Genomic DNA, 25936 nt, shown 5'->3' on the forward strand with positions numbered 1-25936 from the left:
CGTGTATAAGCCAAGTTTTCCTGCACATTTTAAATGCAGTTTTGTGGTAAAATTAGGTGCCTTGGCTGATATTCGGGTCGGCTTATCCTCGAGTGTATGCGGAACATGCCCAGTACTCCTCGGAGCTGTCAAGATCATCAAAGACAAGGAAAGCCTGAGACACTGTCTGTCAAGAACAGCCTAAGGAGATAGAACTACTACATATAATGTTGTATTCGGAGGCAGAAGAGGCAGACGAGGGGGGAGTAAGGAAATATTAATGAAATATGGACTTGTTATTGTTACTTTCATCCACACGGGTTCTTGACTTGCGTACACAGCAGCAGGAGACACTGCTTCATCCAGCACCCTCTTTGCAGCCACTGCTCAGCCCACCTCGCTGAGGGTTGTCCTCTTTTTCACTGTCCCTCCACTTTACCAAGCCTGGTATCCTCTTCCAGAAACTTTTCTCCTGGGTGTTAGTCTGGGTAGACTAGAGAAATAAATCCGAGACACTATAGATATGTAACAGAGAGCTTTATATCAAAGAGTAACTGTATATTAAGAAAACATCCCACTCCAGGCCAGATCAAGTCCATAAGTCTGATATTAGCCCATATGTTTGATACCAATCTATAAATTTCCCTTCAGACTCATGAAACGCTTGCAATGACACCGAATGCAGGAAGATCACAGACCAGTAGGTGGAGAGTCTTGTAGATCCAGTGGCGATGGATGCATCTCAGCACTGGTGTGGATCTTCACGTGGCTCCTCCAATTCCAGGGCTCTGGTTCCATCCGTGTGTCTCCATGTGGCTTGTCAACCGGAATGTCTCACAGGGAGTGGCTCTGTGTCCTGTCTCCAGTGAGCTATTTTTTCCTTAAAGCTTCCAAATGAGGTCATCAAGCTGTGACCTGATTGACAGGCTAAACCCTACCCCTTCATTCTTAATAGTCTCAACTTTACACCAGATTATGTGACTACCACATCCTGGCATGTCCAAAGTATGTGAAGTGAAGTCAAGCCAACCTGAACTTTAAGAGGGATTCTGGGTACTTCATCCAAGACTGACTTAATTGTTCCTCTGGTACTCTAAGGTACTTTCAGTAGTCTCTCCCAGCACTCTAACTCAAAAGCACAAGTTCTTCTTCGGTCTTCCTTGTTCGTCAGCCAGCTTTCACATTCATATGAGGTGATTGAAAATACCATGGACATTGGTTAATGACAGTATATAAGTATTAGTTCATCAATTTTAACACAGACGGCATATTCTTATAAAATGGCAATAATAGGGGAAATTGATTTCCAGGTGTAATGAATTGCATTCTTCCAAAACACTGTGTCGTAAATCTTGACCCCCATATCCGTGGATGTAATCCCACTGGGAACAGTATTCTTCATAATGTTAATGAGGGCATATCAGCATAGGGTGTGCTGTAAATCAATTGTTTTGAGATATGACAGAGGCTAGGCAGGAAGCAAAGAAGCAGAGATAAAGGAACAAGATTGCAAAGAACACACGAATCGAAGCTGAAAAGCCACAAGGCCCTTCACTTAGAGCCAGCAGAGAGAGAAAGCCTTTTCCTGAATTCAGACTAAAAGCCTCCCGAATTATGAGAAAATAAACTTCTGTTCATGAAAGCCACACACTTGTGGTATTCTGTTGGAAATTAAAACACCAGGTATATGTGCTAGTTTTGCAATGTTTCTGTAAATATAACATTTTAAAAAATCTAACATTTTAAAAATAGAAAATGTACAAATATGAACATTATATAAAATTAAATAGCATTCAAAACTGATTGGTTATATGATCAATATAGTGCAATCAATTACATTTACTCATTGTATATCTTTAAATATGTTTAGCTCGGTGATCAGTTAAGGAGCACGGATATGTTGGGCTGCTAATCACAAGATCAGCAGTTCAAAACTACTAGTCAGCTCCTTCAGAGAAAGACAAGGCATTCTACTCCCGTAAGGAGTTACAGTCTCGAACACTCAGAGGGGCAGTTCTATCCTGCTACTTGTAGGATTGCTACAAGTCAGAATTGACTCACAGGTTGTGAGTTTATTTTTTTCTAAGTGAATGAGCAATTAAAGAGATTTACATTCTTAACCCTAGACATTCTACCCCAACCCAATTTATTCTACAGACTCAGCAGGAATTAAATATTGTTTATGCATCAGTATGCCCACAATTATATACATGCTGACTTAGTTGTGGTATTTCGAAAAGTACTTGACTCTACATTTATTTTAATATTCACATTATAATTACTACTCTTATTTCAGTGAGGGAAAGAAAACAAACACAATGAAGTTATACGGTTCTGATGAGGTCACTGGAAACACGCGGCTCTCTCTGGACAGCCATGTCTTGGTCTCCTGGAGTATGTTTCCATTAGCTCGTCAATAAAGCTATCCTCACCTTACAATGTACCAGTGTCTAGGCATCAGGCAGAGAACTAAGTAATTCGGTCAAATGCTTCACACCTCACTAGCTTATTGAGACAGTTCATTTCATATATAAAATATTTTTACCATAAGTGAGTGGTGTTAGATATATGAAGAAAGGTCTCATATTTAGAAAATTAGATAGACTATATTATTTTTCAGGAACAGGATAGAGTACTCCTAATTTGGTGGAACAATATTCATTTAGCATCATTTCCAGAGAGAGTTAGGATCAGGATTTTGCTAGAGACTAGAAGAGACTCAACAAAACATCTCTGCCATTCATTCTGGCTTTCCTCGACCATCAGATGAAACCTATTTTAGAGAGACATTTATCAATGTTTCAGCATTTTGATTCAAAATTAGCAATGTTAGGAATAAGCACTATATAGACAATTTTGCTAAATTAATAAACATTTTAATATTGGCATTACTTACAGAATAAAACCATACATATGGTTGGCATGCTTTTCTTTTTCCTATTGACTTGATATTCTCATGTCACTGAATAATTACTGCTTTCCCAGTTAGTCTACCTCTACAAGGAGGAGCATGTTATTTGTACCTGGACAACAGTTAGTCCCCTTTATGGTAACAATACTTTCACTTACTTTTCTGGGAAAGATGGAATGCTGGGCGGCCATCCTATAGAGCTCGAGTCAGAAAGCCCTAAAAGATGGGGGAGTTCTAGCCTGCCCTACAGGGTTGCTATGAATCAGCATCGAGTTGATGACCGTGGACGCGATGCCCAGAGGGGTGATTGCTAATGTTCCCTAGCATAAAATGACAATGATGTCTCTAAGGCGAACCAGAGACATATATAAACCATAGATACGTGAACTGATTTTAGACTTGCACTTGTTTCTAACCAAATCTAAGCATAATGAGTTCTCATGGGTGCTACAGCAAAGTGCAGTAAAGAAACTAGATGGTGTCCAGCTATCAGAAAGAATAGCATCTGAGGTCTGAAAGACTTTTCTTTGAACAAGCAGCCAGCTAAGTGATACCGACTAACTCTACATGGAAAAAGCACACCAGCCTGTGATCCAAGGATTAGAAATACTATGATCCAAATCTAAAGGAACAAATGGTACCAGAGCTTAAACGGTGAAACCTGGTTTTCAGACAGCTATGGAAGACAGTGGGAGCCCACACATGGACTAGGCTTCTGGGGGTCCCCTCTGACAACAGTTGAGGGATATGAATAGCCGTGTTATGCAACAGAAGGCCTTGTAAAGTTGATTATGGCCAATAAAGTAAGGTTAAAGGACAATAGCTTCTCATTTAATCTCCCCTTTGAGCCATTTTAAAGCTGTTTTAGATTTTTAAAAAACCAAAAGAGAAATTCTCGTGGATTAAGCCCCTGGTGAATCTCCTCTGATCATGGACCAGGCATGTGAATCATCTTGCTATGACGGAGAATGCATTGGAAAGTTGGTGTTTCAGATGCCTTTGAAATGTGGCACACCATCATTTGATATCTTTTATAATCCATTTACATTGTTGTAGTTTTTAATATTTTCTTTCTTTTTAATTGAGGCTTTTATCTGTTTTACTTTGTTTGGGTTGTTAGTGTTTTTAAAAGATGGTTTTCTGTATGTGAAATTCAGGATAAGTAAATCTATAGAGACAGTAACTGGATTGGTGGGTCCTGGGGAGTGGAAGCAGGGGTGGGGGAATGGGGAGCTAATAACGATGAGTACAAGAATGAAGAAAATATTCTAAAACTGATCATAGCAATGATGGTATAACGCTTCTTGATGTGAATTATAAAATATGTTAGTTATATGCCAATAAATCTGTTGTGGGGCAGGGAGAGAAGTCATGTTACAGGGAAGGTTGCTAGGTTCTGTAGAATCAATTTCCAACTCATTGCAAGCCGGTGTGACAGAGTAGAACTAACAGAGTTTTCTAAGGCGTACTCTTAAGATGGATTGACACAGTGGGTACAAGAATTGGCTGAAAGGTAGAAAAGGCTATGATGATGGTGTAGGCTTGGGCAGTGTCTTGTGCTGTTGTACATGGGGTTACTATGAGCCAGGCTGACTTGGGGGCACTTACTGATGATTAGTAATCTTTATGAAGCAGATGAACAGATTGTTTTCTGCAAAGCTGCTGGGTGGGATTGAACTTCAACATTTAGGTTAGTAGCTGAGATATTAACCATTAATGCCACCTGCATGTGCCTTCCTTTGTACGCTCAGGATCTGGTATTGGAATGGGGCCCAACTTTGGAGACTTTGGCAGTCCATGAAGACTCTCATGGACTCAGTAATTTGGATCAAATTCTCCTGTTTGTGTCTGTGACAGCTGATATACCTAGTTATGTAAAGATAACAATTTTCATAGTTTCTGCTTTTAGCAGAAGAGCAACACATTTATGAGTGTGAAACTGATTTGCAGTGTAGAAAAAAATCATACTATGGAAATAAAGAAATGTGCTTTCTTTTGAAAAATGTATGTAAAATGCATTGCTATCAGAATTTGTACTTCTGGGTTTCCTCTGTACTTTCCACAGCTAGAGGAACCACTTCCAAGAGGATCAGGATAAGGGCAGGAGTTTTTTGTTGTTGTTGTTGCAATTGACATTAGACATTATGACAAAGAAAAGTAAAACAAATAGAGATGAGCTAAGAACATAACCAGAACGTTAAAAACGTCTGACATACTTGCTAACCAAGTAAGTTCAAGGGACGGGCATAGGCTCTGACATAGACAAGCTTGAGTCTGGCTCATGTCTCCACAGCTGAAAACGGAGACCATCATGTCCATGGGGTAGGGGGCAGGGAGCCTGGTAGCACGACGGTTCGTTGCGAACCACAGGAGAAAGGGGGCCATCTGCTTTCCTAACCATTCCAGCCTTAGAAACCTGATGGGACAGGGAAGGATGGTTCTACTCTGCCCTCAAGGGTCCCTGTGAGTGGAAATTGACTCGGCGGCAGTACATTCAGTTAGGGGTTTTAGTTAATGCCTATCTCAGATTATAGTGAAAACCAAATATGCGAGTAGGTACGAAGTGCTTGGCATTGATGCTGTGCTTGGCATTGGCTCTGGCATGTATTGACCCCGAGAACAGAGAAGGGCTTTACTATTTTACTAAGTAAGTATATACTCAAGTATAAGCCGAGTTTTTCAGCACTTTTTGGGTCATTTTACATTTACTTATTTATTTTAAATCATTTTATTGGGGGTTTGTACAACTCATTGCAATCCATACATACATCAATTGTGTCAAGCACTTTTGTACATTCGTTGCCCTCATCATTCTCAAAATATTTGTTTTCCACTTGGGCTCTTGGAATCAGTTCATTTTTTCCCTCCCTCCTCCCTCCCCCCTCCCTCGTGAACCCTTGATAATTTATAATTATTATTTTATCATATCTTACACTGCCTGTCTTCCTTCACCCACTTTACTGTTGTCCATCCCCCAGAATGGAGGTTATATGTAGAATAGATCCTTGTAATCGGTTCCCCCTTTCTACCCAACCTTCAGTCCACCCTCCTGGTATCGCCACTCTCACCACTGGTCCTGAGGGGTTCATCTGTCCTGGATTCCCTGTGTTTCCAGTTCCTATCTGTACCAATGTACATCCTCTGGTCTAGCCAGATTTGTAAGTTGGAATTGGGATCATGATAGTGGTGGGGGGAGGAAGCATTTAAGAACTAGAGGAAAGTTGTATGTTTCATCGTTGCTACACTGCACCCTGACTGACTGCTTCTTCCCCACGACTCCTCTGCAAAGGGATGTCCAGTTACCTACAGATGAGTCTTGAGTCCCTGCCCCAAACTCCCCCTCATTCACGATGATATGATTTTTTTGTTCTTTGGTGCTTGACACCTGGTCCTTTGATATCTCAGGATCACACAGGCTGGTGTGCTTCTTCCAAGTGGGCTTTGTTGCTTCTCAGCTAGATGGCCACTTGTTTACCTTCAAGATCCTAGGCGCTATATCTATTCATAGCAGAGCACCATCAGCTTTCTTCCCCATATTTTCTTATTCAGCACTTTTAAAATGCAGTTTTTGTGGTAAAATTAGGTGCCTCAGCAGATATTAGGGTCAGCTTATACTCAAGTACATACAGAAATTCATTAATAAATAAAAACCAAATTTGCTGCTATCAAGTCAATGCCAACTCATAGGTACAGTATAGAACAGAAAGAATTACCTCTGGGCACTTACAAGAATGTAACCATTCACAGGAGTAGAAAGCCCCACCTTTCTCCCTCAGAGTTGATGGTGGTTTTGAACTGCTGACCATGAAGACCACAGCTCAAGCGAGATCTTTTTTAAAGATTCATTTTTAAAAACCTTTTGTAGGGGTTATGTGTTGAGCTATCAAGCAGGGTCGGTGATTTGAAACCACCAGGCACTCAGAGGGAGAAAAATGGGATTGTCTGCTCCTAAAAGCTTTAAAGACTCAGAAACTCAGAAGGACAGGTCTACTCTATCCTATGGTGTCTCCATGAGTCTGAGACAATAAATCTGGTCTGCAGTGAGTTATTTGTTTCTGAGTTTCTCTAATATTCCTCAACAGGTTGACAAAAAATATGGAACTATGAAATGAAAATCAGGCTTAAAACAATAATCTTTATTTCCAGAGCCTAGTCCTTAAACTTTCTACTTTCTCTAGGGCTATGTGTACCTCATGGGAAGAATGGGGCTCCAAAGGCTAGTGGGGGTACAGATGCTTGGCTCAGAAGCTGACATCAGTGGACTTCCTTGTTGTTAGGTAGAAGTAGACCCAATATCACAGAGCATTACAGGGCACTCTGAAATTTAGCTTAATCCATGTCTTTGCCTTCAGGGAAAACACTTCTACTTGGATCTAGTGATCTACTTACTTCTGCAAATATTGAAACCAAGGAAATCCTACCAGCAGTTCCACTCTGTCGTGTGTGGGAATTGTAAGGTGAAACCAATGGGGTGGCAGCCACTACTACCAACAATGAATCCTTGATTTACCCCTCGATCCACAGTGATGTTTTTAGATTTTAGTTGAATAAACCGAAGTCTGAGTGAACAAATGGAAAGGCAATTAAACATTATCATATAGTCTGGTAATATTGGCTCCATAATGATCCAATGACGTTTTCAGAAGAACAAACACTACTATTCTTATACTGCACATTTTTATCACTATAGTTATTTTCTTATAATGGATTAATTCTTTAGAGAAACATGGTTTGTAATTAGTTCAGTTCACCAAGGAAGCATTGAGTGCATTAGATAAATTCAGTTCAACTACTATGAATTGGGAACAGGATATTATATTCAAGATCTTTGCATGTGTGTGCAGATTGAAAAACATATGTGCATATATTTTTTAAAGTGAAGACACTCACCATATTTGGAGTTGTAGAGATCTATTTCTGCTGTTTACATGCTATGCAATCTGGAGAATGTTTTTAACTTCCCTAAGTGGCAAAATGATTACATACTCTATGACTAGACCGAGGGTTAGTGGTTTAAACCCTCCAAGTGTCCTGTCAGACAGGCTATGGAAAAGTTCATCTCTTCTGCACATGTGGGGGTACCATGAATAGAAATAGATATGGCAGAAACTAAAAATAGGTTCATAAATTTTACTTCAAAAATTAGAATTACAATGAAAACTATCTAAAAAATATTGAGCAACTTACTGTTTGAGACCGGGATAAAGTGTTGCATGGGTACAGTCTTATTTTGATTCTCAAGATAATCATAGGAGAGAAATCCTATTACTAATACATATACCTATTATTCCCTTTTCAGACAAGCATGCTGAAGCAAAAGGAGGCTGAGTAACTTGCTCAGACTCATCAAGATGGAAAGAGGTAGAATCAGGATTCTGGGATACTTCTGAACTAAAAATTGATATTCCTACCACTTTTGATGTTATTGACTAATTTGTAGACTTTTCCTGGTGATTGATGATAATGCAGGCAGAGAACTTTTGTATTATCTATTTAATTTTTTAATTATGTTGTTGTTGCTGTATGGCTTTCAAGATCTCAGATGCTCTTCCTTGCTTTGTATATCCCTTTAAAAAATAATAATTTTATTGGAGGCCTCTGTCAGCTCTTATTACAATCCATCCATCCATCCATTGTGTCAAGCACCTTTGCAAACAGAGAATTTAAAATAGTCCCTGTTTCCAAAATGTGTCCACTAGAAATTTTAGTGAGCACTGCCAATAAAAACAACAATGCTTTATATTTATTAAATTACATACATGATTCTATTTTGGCTTTAATGTTCAACGTCAAATAATTGCTTAAGCACTCCTTACAAATTGATTTCCAAATATGTCCTGAGCACTTATTAAGTGACAGGTGTTTTGCTCATCATGAAGGACTAGTGATGTGCAAAAAGGTACCATCTCCGGCTTCAAAGTTTTATAATGTGCAGGTTGTGAGACTGAACTAAAGGCCAAGAAGACTATCACTTTCTCATAAGGCTATCTGTCATTAAACTGGGATCGCGGTGCACCTACACTGATTACCTATCTGCTGATCAAGAACTGCAGTGAACCCACACATGTAAATGTGAGACACACACACACACACACACACATATACAGGCACATATACATAATATTATAAAAAGTGGCAGCAGACAGCAACTAGAAACCAACAAGCAGGATCTGATAGTGCTATTCATTATTATAAGCCTTTTAATTTTGCCTTTTGCTAAAATTAAACATAACATTTTTGCAAGTTTTCCAAATGCTCACATGTTTCTTTTTTATTTATTTTTACATATTTCAATTTTCATTCAATCTCTGTATAAGTAGCTTTCTCAAGAATTTTCCATGCTTCAATTTAACTCTGATCTTTTTCGACCAAAGTCCTGGTGCTCTCCCCAAGCAACCCTATTTTGAGGACTATCTTAGTGTCGAGGATCCTAGCCTGTGATTTGAAAACAACAACAAATCTCACTAAGACGCCATTATTATAGCTCATCACAAATCATGTTTAGTTGTTGTTGTTGGGGTCATTTCTCCAGCAGCTTCTCTTGCATGTCAGGTTCCAACGCTACATCTGTACTCTGGCAAGCTAATTATCACAGTGCTTACCAGCCCTCATGCCCTTCATTACCCCATCATCAATTGTGCTGTCTACAGGGACTATTATGAGAGTCTGCTACCGAGAGATCAAGAACATGTAACAGCTGTTTATTTGTAAATACAGAATGTGATGAACACGTGGAGCTGAAAGATGGTTCCTTTTTTTGCACCACTATATCTTCTCATATTCATTAGGTTGTTCCCCATCTTTCCCTCTTCTTCAGTTCTGCAAGTGTGATAACTAGGCTTAATTTCCTTCCCACTATACTCCACTGGATTAGCAATCGCTGGAATGTCACCAAGGCTCTCAAATAACCGACACAACACAGCACAGATAATAGCTCAGGCTATTAGTATGAGTGATGATCCGAACAGCAGTAATGTGAGCATGGATGAAGTTATTTTTGTGTACCACGTGCTGCCCTGGGAACTTTATATACATTATCTGATTTATTAGTCACACTCTGACATAGACAGGTGTCATTTCCTCGTGTTATAGATGAGGACCCTGATGGTACAGGTTAAGTGGCTTATTGAAAGCCACAGAGCTCCCGGGTATGGACATAGCAGTGACTAAGACCCAGTCCTGACCAGCTCCGTTCTTCCTCTACTTTTAGACTGAAATAAGAGAAAAGAGGAAGGAAGGGGGAAAGGTAGGGGAAAGAGTGAGCAGAGAGATGGGAAATGGACTATGGAGTGGATCCTCAAGCATCTCTAATTGATTAAGCAAATGTCCAGTGAGCTTCTAGTACTAGCCCAGCATGGTATCTACCCTTGAGACAAGTTCTTTTCCTAGAGAAGCATGCTGAGCCAGCACACAACTACAGCCCTGACCCTTAAAGGCTCCACCAGAGGAGCAGAGGGCGACAGGGCCCTGCCAGGGCAATCAGGGAAGACTGCCTAGAGGATGATGGAGCCCTGCTGGTATAGTGGATGACTCATTGGGCCGCTAACTGCTAAAAGCAGTTCAAAACCACCAGCTTCTCCATGCGAGAATGACGAGGCTGTCTAGTCCTGTAACTAGAAATTGACTCTATGGCAATGCGTTTGGTGGTTTTGGTCCCCAGATGAAGAGCCTTACAGTAGGAGTCTATCAGGAATCCAGCAACACCTGAGCATTTGGAAAGACTATGCCAAGCAGAGGTAAAAGTAGAAGCAACACAGCAGCGGCATGGAAGCTGGATAGATGCTCAGTGTATCCTGGGTATTCAGTAGACTGCAGAATAGGATGGATGAAGAAGAAGAGGAAGAAGAAGGAGGAGGAGGAGGAGAATGACTGTGGGTGAAAAAAGCACAAGAAGAGGTCATTTGATACCATATTAAGGCCTGGCATTAGGATGAGTCCCTATGAAAAGAAACTAAGAATGAAGAGGTATTGCGTGTGATGGGCAAGTATCATTAAGCATTATCAAGGCTTGGGACATTATTTTATAGCCCCTTAAAGTGTTGTTATTTCTATTGTATAGAAAGATGTGAAGTGTTCACTTAGCTTTCCTTGACCTGGCTGCTATATGGGTAACTAGACCACAAGGTCTGTCTTTGAACTGTTAGTTCAGAACGCAGGCTGTAATCTCACCTCAAAGATAAGAAATGGGATTTTGAGGATCAGAGTCTTCTGTATCCTGGACTTGTCAAGAAACCCTTTTTAAGAGCATGGCTCTACTGCAGTAGTTATCCTATAGAAGCAGCGTAAACTTAAGCTCTGATTTGTTATTCTATGACACAAAATGTCTGGTGGAATAAAAGATGTCAAAAGAGATGGATGATGACGGGTAAAGATTAGACTTCATGAAGATTTAAACTCTCGTTCTTTTGATAGACAATTTCCACTGCTCTGTATCACCACTCACCGACACTGAAACAGAGCCATGAGGTGGACATCAGTCTGCCAATGCGTGCCTCCAGGAACCTTCTGAGAGCTCAGAAGCAGCCCTGGGCAACCATAAAGGTCAATGTGGAGAACCTAGATTTGAGATCACACAGATCTGGGTTCAACCATATGCACTGTTTCTCAATAAATCTATGTTGTAATGTACACATAATATACAACAAGCAATAAATACATGTTTTATTACTTGAAACGTAATTTAAAACATAAAGGAAATGTCCTGAGCCCAATTATGAAAGAGCTACTTACTAAGGAACATAAATTCCAGCCAATCAAATGTGACTCCTTCTCATGAATATCTAGAACCATGTACTTGCCTAAAACTGCTGTTTGTACAAGAGAGATACTTTATGTGTCAATTTCTTGGATTTGTCTTCTGCCATAATGTTCTTTTTAAAACAGTCTAAAAGGCAAGAGATTAATTAGAAAGCCACAGAATTTGGGTCTTACCATTTTTATCTGCTCTTCTCAGTATCTGGAATGGAAAAAAGAAAAAAATAACTGTGTCACGATTTGTAAAAATTACTGCAGCACCTATCACATGCATAATTCACTTCTTATTGAAAAAAACAATTCCAATTTTAAATAAAGGGTTCCCACTTGAGATCTGTATTTGTGATAACTCCAAACCCAAAACAACCCAAATGTACATTAACAGGTAAAAGGATAAACAAGTGATGTTTTTTCAATGCACTGTAATAGGACTGAACAGTAAATATTGATACATACAATAACTTGGAGGGATCTTAAAATAATTTTATTGAGTTAAAAAATCTAGATACAAAAAGCACCTACTGTATGAATCTATTTTTTATAAAATTCTAGAACATAGAAAATATAATCTATAGTGACAGAAAATAAGGAAGTACAGGTAGCCTAGGAACAAGAGAAAGAGGAGGCTTTTTCTATTCTGGTAAAAAGTGAGTCTCAGAAACCCAGAGGCAGTTCTCCTCTGTCTTCTACAGTCTCTGTGAGCCAAGGTGGCAGTGAGGTTTTGTTTTTGTTTTTAAGTAACAAGCAGGGCAGGAAGGGATGGATTAACAAAAGAGGCAGGAAGAACCTTTTGGAGATGATAGACATATTGATGATCTTAATTGAAGTGGTGGCTCTATAGATTACACAGATGTCAAAACTCTTCAAATTTACACTTGAAGTATGTGTAGTTTTGTGTGAGTCTCAATAAAACTAGGGAATGAAAAAACAAAAAAGGGGGGAATGAAAATGAATAGAAATGGGCATCTAAACTATATTTCTTAACAGATGAGTTAATTATATTATCTTGGCCATATGCTGGTGTATCTTTAGTAAAGGTAAATTCTACCCATCCAATATCAGTTACTCTTTGGTAATGATTTTATATTTTCTTTTGAAAAATCAATCTTTCTTCTAAGCTAAGTCCATGTGCAGCAGGCTTAGGCAGAGGAGTCAGGCCTGGTAAGCAGAGGGCCACAACCTGTGCCCCGGTGGTCACTCAGGCAGGAGCATATTGGGACTAGGGAATGATGGGTGGACACTTTGCTTTTGTTGGCTTTGAACACAGGATGTTCACAGGTACGGAGCTGCTCAGTCATTTTGTTAATATAGAGAACCTAGAAATAGCCAACACTCAGAGATTTAGAAAAAAACAAACATGAAACTCATGACCATCTAGTCAATTCCAACTTATAGTGACCTTATAGGACAGGGTAGAGCTGCCCCCCTTGTGGGTTTCTGAGACTGTAACCCTTTTCAGGAGTGGGAAGCCTCATCATGCCCTCTTAGAGCAGCTGGTGGTTTCAAACTGTTAACCTTGTGGTGAGCAGCCCAACGTTTAACCACCATACCACCAGACAATTGATAATTGTTCCTTGAGCCTCCGAGGAAGACATTCAGACTGGGTAATCTCAGGTTTTCAGTTATAGAAGCTAAAAAAAAAAAATCAGTTTTCACATCTTAAACTTTTTTTTTATGTTACTTGAAATCAAAGTAACGCTAACTGAGCCCTGGTGGCAACATGGTTGTGTTATGATTGGGCTGCTAACTAAAAGGTTAGCAGTTTGAAACCACTAACCACTCTTTGGATGAAAGATGAGGCTTTCTATTCCAGTAAAGATCTACAGTTTCAGAAACCCATACGGGCAGCTCTACTTTGCCCTATAGGGTCACTATGAGTCAGAATTGACTTAAGAGTAGTGAGGTTTTTTGAGTTTGGTACTGTCAACTTACAAAAGGAAATCCAGATAACGTGACACAGCAATGTTGTATGAGGGGCTCAAAAAAGTTCATGGGGGAAAAAATCCCATTACCTTTTAACTCCATTTTACCATAAACTTTTTTCAGATCCCTTATATGAGGATTTTCTTGGTACCTGGTTGCTAATGGTAGGTTGGTGGTTCAAGCACATCTGGTGGTTCAAATCCAACTGCTCATTGGGAAAAAACAAGTCAAGCCAAACCAACGCACAGAAACCCAATGTCAGGTTTTCAAAACCGACTCTTTCTAGGTGCAGTCTGCCGTATCTTTTCCCTAGAGAGCAGCTGGCAGCTTTGAACTATGAACCTTGAATTTAGCAACGCCAAACCTATCCCTCAATGTTGCAAGGGATCCTTCCCTGAGTGAAAAGACTTGGCCATCTGCACATATGAAAGATAACACCCTAGACAGCCCTACGGGTCCATTCTCTACTCTTTCATGTAGGTCACCATTGGTCGAAATCCACTCAATGTCATGCAACAATATGTGATTTACAGAGCGCCACACCCCAAAGTCACTCTACCATATGGCAAAGACAAATTTTCATCCTTTAGAAGGAACACTTGAGAATCACTTTTTCCCCCCACTGGCAAAACTTGAAGTTACGCTTGAAAAAACAGTGCTACTCTTACATCTTTAGATCAACATTTCTGGGTGGCCAGCTTGAAGCATAAGCAGTTATCCTTCCTCCCAAAGTGCCTTCTACCGTGAGAAACACTATCCCCCTTTCCTTTGGTGATCTCACTCAGATGAGCTGTAGCTCAATCTAGTCCTTACTATGATGTGTTTTTTTTTTTCAATACTCATACCATCACTTAAATTATCGCATTTTAGGAACTCTTCCAGCAAATGTGTGCCCTTTAGATATCTTTTTTTCTTTTTGCTAAAGGTATGGAATTAATGCTGGAAAACTGCTTTCAATAAAAGGAGCTTTCAGCGTTGTTTTTGAAAGAGACACAACTTATTTTTAAGACACAAAGGCAATTTCGAATACAGCGGTTCTCAACCTGGGGATCGCGACCTCTTCGGGGTCTAACGACACTTTCACGGGAGTTGCCCAATTCATAACAGTTGCAAAATTACAGTGATGAAGTAGCAACAAAAGCCATTTTACGGTTGGGGGTCACCACAACATGAGGAACTGCCTGAAAGGGCCACGGCATGAGGAAGGATGAGAACCACTGTTCTCATCAATGTGGGGGACCCGTCTCACCATCGCAATTTATTCTCTTTTCCTCCTTTGGCATCTTGGAGCCAGGGCTGAGGTTCAAGGCAATGCCCAAAGCAGCCTATTTCTTACCTCTGGAGCCCTTTAGGATTCTATTTCATGCTCTACTCGGCCCTTTCCCGTTTCATCACTGGAATGACTCCTGGAGAGGAGTCACCACACACCAAAGATCCGGCTCCTGAAACGGCTGGCCCTTCATTGCATAAAGAATGATCAGAAATAGCATTCAGCCCCTTCTGGGTGAAATTAAGAAGAAGTTTTTTATGTTAAGTAAGTTCTCTGTAATTAATTGTGAAAACAATGGTCCCTGCTGCAAATTTGGCCCCTGAACCACAGAATGAAAAGCTTACTGCAGATAAAAATTGAGTTGATTACATTGTTATGTAACCACCATAATCTGGGTCAGTTAATCTCACTGATGGCGAACATTAGACCGGTGGTAAATGAATTTAAGTATTACGATCAGACTAAAGCTTATGTGCCCCCCATTATGATGCTCTTGCTATAATTTAAGGATAACCAAATCACATCTTTTATCTCAGAAAGATACTATTGGATGCTCTGACCTGAAATCCCTTACTCCTCCATTATTGAAGGTGTGAAAAATGCAAATGACCTTACAGCCATAACAAATAAATGTAACCCTAGTCATTCACGGAACTACTATTTAGTGAGTGTCTCCCACGTTCTATTCAGTTTAGATGAGATGAGCTCATTATCATCACTTCATGAATTTGGGAGATAAGTGGATTTAGAGTGGGGACTCCTTACCCACCCACATGGATGACCACTTAGGAAAGATGGCCTGGCTGTGTGGCCATGGGCTTCCCAAAAGGGGGTCACTACCTGCCCAGTAGGAACCACAGATAGCATGCAGGCAAGTAAGCACTGAAAGTTGGATAAAGAAAAGGGAATTCAGTCATGAATTTCCTTTTTTCAGTTTTGCCTACAGTTGGCCCTAGGCAAATAATGCTTTGCAATGTTATTGCAAATAGTGTTTCATGTATGACAACAGCAAAGCACCGTGCCATCAACTGACACCAAGTCAAACCTCACTTAGAGTGGCCCTTCATAGGACAGAAGAGATGTCCCCGTACGCTTCCATCTAAAGCTGTAATTTGTTTTAAATGATTTTATTGGGGGCTCATACAATTTTTATCACAATCCATATACATCCATTTTGTCAAGCACATTTGTACATTTGTTGCCATCATTCTCAAAACATTTGCTTTCTACTTGAGCCCTTAATATCAGCTCATTTTCCCCCTCCCTCTTCCTCCCTCCTCCCTCATGAACCCTCCATAATTCATAAATTATTATTTTGTCATATCCTACATGGTCCGACGTCTCCCTTTACCCACTTTTCTGTTGTCCATCCCCAAGGGAAGAGGTTATATTTAGATCCTTGCAATCGGTTCCCCCTTTCTACCCCACCTTCCCTCCACGCTCCAGGTATCTCTACTCTCCCCACTGGTCCTGAAGGGATCATCAGTCCTGGATTCCCTGTGTTTCCAGTTCTTATCTGCACCAATGTACATCTAGAGTTGTAATTTCTATAGGACTGGAATACCACATCTTTCTCAAGTAGCTGGTGGGTTAAAACCACCAACTTTTTGGTAAACAGGGGAGAGCTTTCTGCTGGTTTCTAAAACAAGTCGAGTGGCATTTCCCTTGCTGATTAGAGTAGACACGAGTGATTGCTAGTCTCCCAAATGGATTTTGTTGTTATCGGCTGTTGAGTTGACCCCTCCTACTTATGCACAACGGAACAAAACACTATGTAGTCTGACACCACCCTGATGAGTGGACGAAGACTGAACCACTGTGATTCATAGGGGTTTTATTAGCTGATTTTCAGTGGTAGATTGCCAGGCCTTTCTTCTTCGTCCATCCTGGCCTCTGTATTTCACTGTTCAGCATCACAGCACCCTACAAGTCTTCATTGTCTAGCTGGTGATGGTTACACAGAAGGAGACATATTGGCTAGAAACCAAACCCAGGTGGGCTGCATGGAAGGGGAGAATTCTGCCACTGGCCATCATTGAAATAATAAACTTTGCATGTGTCACCAGGCAAGTGGGCAGCGTGGGGCTGGAACAGAATTCAATCATGCAACGCTCGTGCTGGAAGCTGTTTTTCCTGTTAAACACTTCTATCCATCTCAGCTCTCACACATAGTTTGGGACTTAAGTATCTTGGTGAGAAAAGAGACCCACGTTATCATGAAGCCCTTGGCCATCCTGGCATGTTGACTTGTGTTCAGGGTGTCCCTGGGTGCACGCGCCCAGGCAGCAGCAGGACAACCAGGAAAGTTACTTTTCTCAACCTCAGTCCGTACTTGCACCTCCCCAATGAAGCAGAGAAAGGTCACTCTTCCTTTCTCTCTCTATCCTGCAACCCAGCTCCAGTTGAAAAACATCGAAGGAAAACTGCAGGGGAAGAGGGTAGCATCTGGTGGGGGTGGGGGTGCCGGTAGGGCAGGGATTGTGCAAATAGCTTCATTTGGAATGCATTTTCCATTTAGAGATTAATGATTTTTCCCCTCCCTTTTCTTTCTCTCTTTTCAAAGTAACAGTGTAGATCACTGTGCTGGTTCGACAGCAAGTCCAGAAGATACACAGGCACAAACTCACTGCCATCGTGTCGATACTGACGCCTTGTGACCCTGTAGGACAGGGTAGAACTGCCCCCCTGTGAGATTCCGAAATGAGACTGTAACTGTTTATGGGAACAGAAAGCCCTATCTTTCTCTTGCAGAGTGGCTTTAAATGACTCACAGTCTACCTGTGACCACCAGGCATCCTATACATAGGCTAATGTTATAAATAAGAAACTACTCTCTGATCTGCAGGGCAGGAGCCTGAGAAAAGATAGTGTGCTGGAGTGAAAAGGACATAAGCACTATGCCCTGGTCCTTCTGTGGAGCCTTCCAGTAGACGCAGCCTCAGCCCTTCTTCCTTGGATGGCAGATGCCCTTTGTGGTCACTCACAGCTCCAGCTTCAGAGTGCCGGCTTTGGTTAGTATCACTGCCAGGTTTTCAAATTCCTGATAGATGGGTGTTCAAGAATATTGATGACAAAGTAATTCTGAATTTTGTCAATTTTTCAGAAGAAAACCTTATCAAATATATGCGTGAAGAAATAATCCTTGCAGTTTGTGGATTTAGCTCCTGCTATGTCTGCGTTCACTGGGGATCACTGACCTAACAATAATATCCTAAATGTATAGAACACTTTTTTTTCTGTTTTCTATCCTATCGATTTTCATTTAATGCAACAACCTTGCTAAGTACTATATTCATTATTGTTATTATTTTATCTAGAGTATTATAAATGAAGCAACAACAAAAAACAGTTGTGAGCAATTTGTTTCAGATTTTCTTGTCAAGCATCTATTTCTTGTTTCTAACCAAACAAACAAGTATAGTCATGCCACTGTGCAATTTTGTCAAGTTAAATCATTTTTTAGAAGACTGACTGTCCCGTTGGTACTAGAATGTAAACATGTGATGGTAAAGTTTTGCTTAGATTTAGAAATGATGCTGTGTGACGCAGAAGCCTACCATCAGTTTCATTTTCTATACCACTTTTAAAAAGATAATAGGCCTATTATCTTTTTATTATAATCTGCTTATAATCCAAAAAAATTCTTCATCAGAGTGCTAGTAGAATATCATAAATAGAAGCAAACAATGAAGAATTTATATTCACATTTTATTTTGCTGAAAGCAATATGATCAGGAAATGAATAATTCAAAAATCTCTGAGTAACAAATCCTTTCCCATGTCACATATTTCAACAGTGTTAGATTTTTCACAAAATATCTCAAGGAAAAGTATAAACAAAATCTCTTGTAGTTGACATAAAATCCAACGGCATTTATTTTTTGTAGACGCTCGTATCTTACTGGTAAACAAGCATGTCAACACCTTTCATGCAATATCAATTTGATAACTTTATTTTTAAATGTCTAAAAATAATTGAAGAAGGCAGGTATACCCTACTTGGAGATTACAAATTCCTTTATAACAAGGACCGGACATCATTTACTTACCAGACTTAGAAAAATATATATATATATTTAATAATAAAGGGGGTTGACATTCTTTCTCTCTTGTTGCAGTAATTTAAAAAAATGAGCTAAGGTTGGTATGTGGGTGTTTGGGAGGATGATTTTCTACTTATATCCTTTCAATCTGTCCATCTCCATTTGATCACAAGGATTTGTTAACTAATGTTTTTTGTTTTTGTTTTTTAAACAAACCATGGGGTCAAGGGCTCAATATCCTTTGGGGCAGAGGGAAGGTTGGGTCCGAATAAATGGAGGTTCATGTTGCCCACAAAAATCAACTTCAACAACTGCATCACTAACATGATTATCAGGAGCCCTGAGTTTCTCCTGGCCCTCAAGGATTCCTTCACAACTGTGCTGGGTGCCTTCTCCCCTGCTCCGAGTTAGTCCCTCAAGGGCTTTATGGCTCTGAGCGGCATATTGCAAGTTAAGCCATTACCCCCGTTAGCATCACCTGGCTGACCCAAACCAGTAGACATGAGTGCTCATGAAGAGGATTGAAACAGTCCTACTGAATGCATGAATGGCAATTAGACTCAAGTTTAGAGGGAAGAAGATGGGAATGTTTGATACCAGATTTGAAAGACATGGAACAGGGGGCAGGGGTGGGAGTGAGAGCGAGGGTGAGGAAGTGGGAAGGCTGGCAGAAGACATGGGTCAATGTTGCACTATTGACTAGTGATAGGGGTTTCTCTCCCAAACAGGAGGCCCAGCTAATTCATTCAAAATAAACTTGGAAAATCCTTCTTGCCTCTCTCCCAATAGCTTCTGTATCTGTGCCTAATGATAATATATGATGCTAATAATTTCCTCATCCCTCCCATAAAGAAAGCATGATTAGCCTCTGACCCATCTCCCATTCTTTTTGATTTTATTAAGAAATGATAACCCGGAAAAAGGTAGGTGAAATGGCACACAGCCCTCTCCATGCCTTTTGCCCGTTTTCTGTCATGCCTTGAAAAAAAGGCTGGGATTGCTCCCCCCCTCTCCACCCCCCACCCACCTCCAGCCAGAGGCGACCTAGTGGACAATGTGAATGTGACCAGTGAGGGGCTTGTAGAGCCTGATTCACCGCAGGCAAGCCACTCAAAAGAGGAAGACCAGAAGCCAGAGAAAAGAGCTGTCAACAGGGTGAAAACATAGAATTCCAAAACAGCAGAGAGGGGGAATGAAGCAAAATGGGGAGAGAAGAATAGAATGATTGCTAATATTAAAAAACATTACAAACAAAAACAAAAATCACAACACGACAGCAGAAAAGGAGCTAAGAGGGGGAAAGAAAGACTATTCTGTCAGAGAAATGGAGAGAGGGAGTCAAAATGGAAAGAGAAGGCTAGTCCAAAGAAGAGCGTTAGAACTGGATTGATGGAGATAATAACAGTAATTTCCACTTGGAGAGGGATGGAGGAGAGCAGCAGGCAGATTTTGTTTTTTAAAGGAAAACTAAGGTGTCATTTAAAAAAACCTCAATCGTCAGCGCAAGACATCTTGTTCAAGGCTAAAGGTGTTTAAAGTCACCCCCACCCCCACCCCCGGGGGCTGGGAGAGGATGGTGGGCTCACAGTAATCTCTCCTGAGTTTCCGGTCCTCTTGGAGCCACAGTGATGAGGCTGGGCTTAGCAAACAGAGCACATTCAAGAGGGGCAAAGTCCCCTCCTTTCCTTTCTGACCCCGCTTAAAACGCCCTATTCGGCCAAACGGGAAGGCTGCATTTACAGTCTGGTCTCGCGCAAACCCCAGACTGTGAGTTCATTTAACTTTTGGAATTTCGTTCGGGATTCTTACATGTCAAGCTGCCAGGTCTGGGGCAGCCCGCATTACAAGTTGAGGGGCAGTCTCCCTATCACGTTTTCCAGTGTGGGTTGTTCTTTCTCTTTTTTTGGGGGGGGGGTTGGGGGTGGGAGTAGGGGTGGGATTGGAAGACAGCATAGGAGATAGTTTTCCCTGGCACTCTAGGGCAAAATCTCAGCTGGACCGAAGTCGACTACCACGTCCCCAAAACCAAGCCGCAGGGAAGAGGCGATGGTGCAGGGGATCCACCAACCCAAATCATTCCACCTTTACTTACGTCGAGGAAGATGGACATGCCCTTGGACAGCTGCAGGGCAGAGCTGAGCTCCTCCGAAGAGTTGTTGGAGGAGGGAGAGGTCTCTTGGGAATCCTCCATCCTGACCGGTCCCGCGGGCCGCGGCAGGTAAGCAGTTGGAGGACCCACTGGCTCCGGCTCCGGTTCCGGCTCCGGCTCGGGTGCGGCGGCAGCGCTGAGCCCTGCGCTTCCCGGGCTCCCGATCCGAGTGGGTGTTCGCTCGCGCGCCTCCCTCCTGCGCGGGCTCCTCTCCCTCCCTCCCTTCCTCCCTCCCTCCCTTCCTCCCTCCCTCCTTCCTCCTCCCCTCCTCCAGCCAGGCACTCCCACCCGCTCTAACTCTCCCACCCTCCCTCTTGCCTTTGCCCAGGGCGCTGCATGAGGTCTTATCCCTGCTCTTAGCAAAGGGGAGCTCCCCACTCGGGAGAGCAGACTCCGGTCAGGGCAGGAGCACTGGCCACCCTGCGGGTAATTGCCCTGGGGGGGGGGTGAGGGGGCTTTTCCAACCCTGCAAGAGATACACGTGCTTGGAAAGGAGGAGGTAACACAGACAGAGACGTTGGAATGGAAGGGTGTTGGCCCAGAGCATCCAGAGCCAAAGTAAGGATGGACAAATGACCCCGCCCCCTTGTCCATGGTGGACCCTGCCCTAGAAATCGAGGAAGGTTTCAACAAGGGGATTTGCTTTTTCATAAAAGCAGGCCCTTCTTCAAGACGACTGACTGTTCGTGGATACCGCTGAGTAAAGAGGACCAGTGTAGTGTACGGCTTAAAAGACTCCCTTCTTGTGAGACCAGGGAAGTTCCCAGATTTTTAGGCGTTCATTTTCCTCATCTGCAAAAAACTGGCACAGTGAGGGCACTTTAAAGACTCAAACAATGGGACCGGCAAAGATCTACCAGAAAGTAAGCATCAAAAAACGTTTGCGCTGGGGAAGGATTTACTGGGTGGTAGTCAATCTGGAAGTCAAACTCACAATAGAGATGCAGCCCCAGACTGTGTCTAAGGATTTCATCCAGTATAATTATTGGAGGGGGCCCTCCATACAAGAGGGCCTCCCTGAGGGCGGAAAACTGTGGTAATTTGGCATCACTTGTTGTGAGACAGGTATGCCCTGTTGGTTGGGCAGCTAGAAGGAAACACTGCCTGGTCCTGTGCCGTCCTCACAAATGTTCCATGTTTGAGCCCACTGTTGCAGCCATTGGGTCAGTCTACCTCCTGCGGGCCTCCCTCTCTTGCCGCCCCTCTACTCTGCCCAGCATGATGTCTTTCTCCTGGGACTGGCCTCTCCCGACAACATGCCCAAGGTACCAGTGAGGAAGTCTGGCATCCTTGCTTTGAAGGAGTAGTCTGTCTGTATTTTTGGCAGGACAGATTTGTCTTTTCTTTTGGTGGTCCTTAGGACTTTCAACTCTTCCCCAGCACCATAGTTCAAATGCATCGATTCTTCTTCAGTCTTCCTCAGTCAATGTCCAACTGTCACATGCACATGAGAAAATATCACGGAAAATACCATGGCTTGGGCCAGGCACGCTTTAGTCTTCAAAGTAACATCCTTGCTTTTCCATACTCCAAAGAGGCCTCGTACAGCAGATTTACTTAATGCAATGTGTCTTTTGATCTCTTGGCGGCTGTTTCCATGAGCATCAAATGGGGATCAAGTGCATCAAGTAAAGCAAAATCCTTGACACTTGAGTCTTACCTCCATTCATCATGATGTTTCCTATTGGTCCAGTTGTGAGGATTTGGGTCTTCTTGACATTGAGTTGTCATCCACACTGAAGGCTGCCATCTTTGATCTTCTTCAGTCAGTGTTTCAAGTCCTCCTTGCGTTCAGGTTGTGTCATTGGCAAATGAAAGGCTGTTAATAAGCCTTCCTCCCTAGGCTTAGTGAATCATGGTGCAGCCCAAATTGGAATGCCCCAGATGAGGCCATAAGCAGTCACTCTGGCAGGGGCAGGCAAATGAGTTTCTGGGCACAAAAACCTAAGAGGTACTTGCTTTCTACCTTGCACTTTCCTGACCCTGCACAAATTTTACATCCTGTGTTAGCTAGATGATTTTTCAATATGGAAGTGCAGGGGTGGAATCCAACCTGTGCAGCAGGTCCCAGACTGATGATGCCTTCTTGGGGGTGTGGCCTTGTAAATAGGGTACCTGGAAACCTCCCTCTCTGCCCCTTCACCTCCCTACTTGCTGGAACTCTGCCACTGTCCCCGAGAGCTGCATTCTTCCACAACACTTTTCTGAGTCCTTGAGGGTGGCTTCGTGAGTCTGCAAAGGGACTTTGGGACTACTATTGGACTTATAGTCTTGAGTTGGACTGAGGTGGGCTGGCCAGAAATTCATTTCTCTCTGCAACTGCTTCAACCAACAAACCACAGCAGAAGTGACAATACGTATGTGCTTCTGAATTTAGATGCCTTGCAGTACCACTGTTTTCAGTGAAATATTTTCTTCTGGAACCCTGTGCCTCCTTAAAGGAAATCTAACTACCTGTAGCCATCATGCAGGAAACGTCTCCCCAACCCCCACGCCCCAACTCTCTACGTGGAGATGCATGTGCAGGCACCCTGGCTGACAGTGCCACCTAAGTCCATCCCTTTGATGCATCCCATCCTCAGGAACAGACTTGTGCTAAAGAAATCTCCTGATCACTCCCACTGTGTGAGATGTTCGCAGCCATTTGAGGTGTCTCCACTGAGTCTACTGATAGCATAGAGCAAAGACACGCCCTCAGCACTATGAATTCAGGAGCATAATAAAATGGTTTGCTGTTACATGTTGCAGTAGTTTCTAACCAAAATAGAGAATTTAAAACAAACAAAAAGGCCCATCAATGCTTAACCCTAGAGATTCATATTCAATCTGCATGAGGAGAGTAGTGGGTATCCATGTACTGTTTTCTTTTAAAAATAATCCAAGATAATTCAGATATGCAGAATTATGAACCACAAACTCCACTGTACTATACATACAGGGGAAGGGCAGAATAAAATTTGAGTATAAGAAGATAGGGGGAAGACCTTGAACAGAGAGTCGGACTCTGGACTCAAGTCGGGAGTTAGAGAGACACTTGGCTTATTTCAAGGGAGTTACTGATTGGAATTATGTCTCAGAAAAGGAGCTTTGGTGGTGCTGTGGGTTAGGCACTGGCTCCTAATCATAAGCTGGAGAGCATAGATCCACCAGCCACTCTCTGGGGGACAGAGGAGGCAGTTGAGTCCAGTAAAGATCGACAGTCTACAGAACCCAAATAGGGCGCATTGGGATTGGAATTACATTGGCTCTATGGCAGGGGGTCTGCTTTTTGGTGGGGTTCTTTAGCAAGATGACTCTCCACTCTGTCCCCTTTGACCATATTAAATGAAAATGGTGTTATCTGAAATGTGGGGAGAACCCCTTCCCTAAAGATTGATCATTTAAAAACAAAACTAAAAGCAGAATGGATCACTTATCCAACGGATACCAACCATTCAAAGCACTGAAAAAGAAAGGCCACCTGAGGAGGAGGAGGAGGGCTAGGAACCATGCCCATTCAAGTTACCGGGTTTGCAGAAATAGGATGGTGTTTGTCCCTGCCATCGGGTGAAGCATGTGAATAGATTTTTCTGCAACAAGTGCTCTGTTTAAGGCTGGCTCTTTGAACTCAAACTATGTGCTTCTGAATTTAGGTGCCTTGCAGTACCACTGTTTTCAATGACTCCTCTATTTCTTCAATTCAGTGCTGCAAGGGGTAGTATTTTCATGCCACTCCCATGGTAACAGGGGCAGGTGAGGAAGGCTTTCTCTGCTTCTAAAGTAAGGAGAGGAAAATAATCAGTAGTTATCGTTCAGAATCAGGGAGGTGTTTGTAAGACTTTACCTTTGCCAACTACGGAAGATATTTTCTGTACTTGTAGCTTGGCTTCGTCTCTAACGGCCTGACAAGTAGAAATATAAATTTTTTAAGAACCAACTGGTCATTAATTTTTTTATGACTTCTGTGTGGCAAGTTCTCTGTTGAATGAAAATGTAATGTTGGTAGAAGGCTTCAGCAGAAATGGGCAGCAATTAGATTCCCATTCACAGCCAAACTCAATAGACTCTACAAAGTAGTAACTTATCAGACACATTTTTAGGTTTCTTTTCATGTAGACAGCATGCATTTCTTTGAAAACTGTTTTCAAGCATTATTTTCCTGAAACACAGATGTCACCCTGTTCTACCTAATATCACTCACAAACACAAGGCAGCAGGCTTCGAGCTAGGGGTGGGGGTGGAGGGGTGGATATATCTTCTCCCCAACTCCTTTGTTGCAAGAGCCGGGGAAAAAAGAAAGAAATGTAATTCCAGATTCCAGCTCTCAGGTTTCCTGATAAGACTTTGATATGAAGGTATTTCTAGCATCTCAGGAGATGATAGCCTTGTACTGCCATCCATCTCTGTCTCTTAGAGGAGCTATTATCTAAACCATTTCAGACAGCCAGGGATCTATCTTATTTGTATTTTCAAAAATCTAGGAAAAGCTATTCTTCCGATCAAGAGCCTAGTTTTTGGTTTTGTTTGGTTTTGTTTTTAAGGCAATGTAGTAGGTATTTTCTTTGCTACTCCAAGTTCAAACCCTCTTTCTTCTCCAAAGGCAAGTTAGTCCTCATGTAGGAGCCATTCAGATCAGCGGCAAGATAATCTCTCTCTCTCTGCTCTGGTGCCTGGAATGGAGACCAAGACCCAGCCCAGAAACACACACACATACACACACACTAATCCTGTTTCCATCAAGTCAATTCAGACTCACGGGGCAGAGTGAAACTGTCCCTATTGGATTCCCACGTTTTCCCTCTTTGTGGAAGCCGCCTACTGCAGCTTTCTCCCATGATAGAGAAGATGCATTTGCACCAATCTGACTTTTCAGGGAGCAGCCTCGTGTAGAACCCCTGCTCCAGCCATTCAAGACGCTGCTGTCTGCA

At 42.1% G+C, this 25936-nt stretch overlaps 1 protein-coding gene across 1 annotated transcript in view; it reads right to left on the minus strand.

The window, feature by feature from the left end:
* NECAB1 (N-terminal EF-hand calcium binding protein 1) overlaps window positions 1-21071 on the minus strand; it is a 193334-nt gene extending 172263 nt beyond the window's left edge. Inside the window, exons 1-2 of the mRNA XM_075550616.1 lie at window positions 20973-21071; window positions 11822-11846 (exon numbers count right to left, since the gene is read on the minus strand). Coding sequence (XP_075406731.1) covers window positions 11822-11846; window positions 20973-21071 — 124 coding nt within the window. The remainder of the gene's footprint in view (window positions 1-11821; window positions 11847-20972) is intronic.
* Between the last annotated feature and the right edge of the window lie 4865 nt (window positions 21072-25936).

This window comes from Tenrec ecaudatus, chromosome 5 (genome assembly GCF_050624435.1).
Source record: "Tenrec ecaudatus isolate mTenEca1 chromosome 5, mTenEca1.hap1, whole genome shotgun sequence".
NCBI classification, from domain to species: domain Eukaryota; kingdom Metazoa; phylum Chordata; class Mammalia; order Afrosoricida; family Tenrecidae; genus Tenrec; species Tenrec ecaudatus.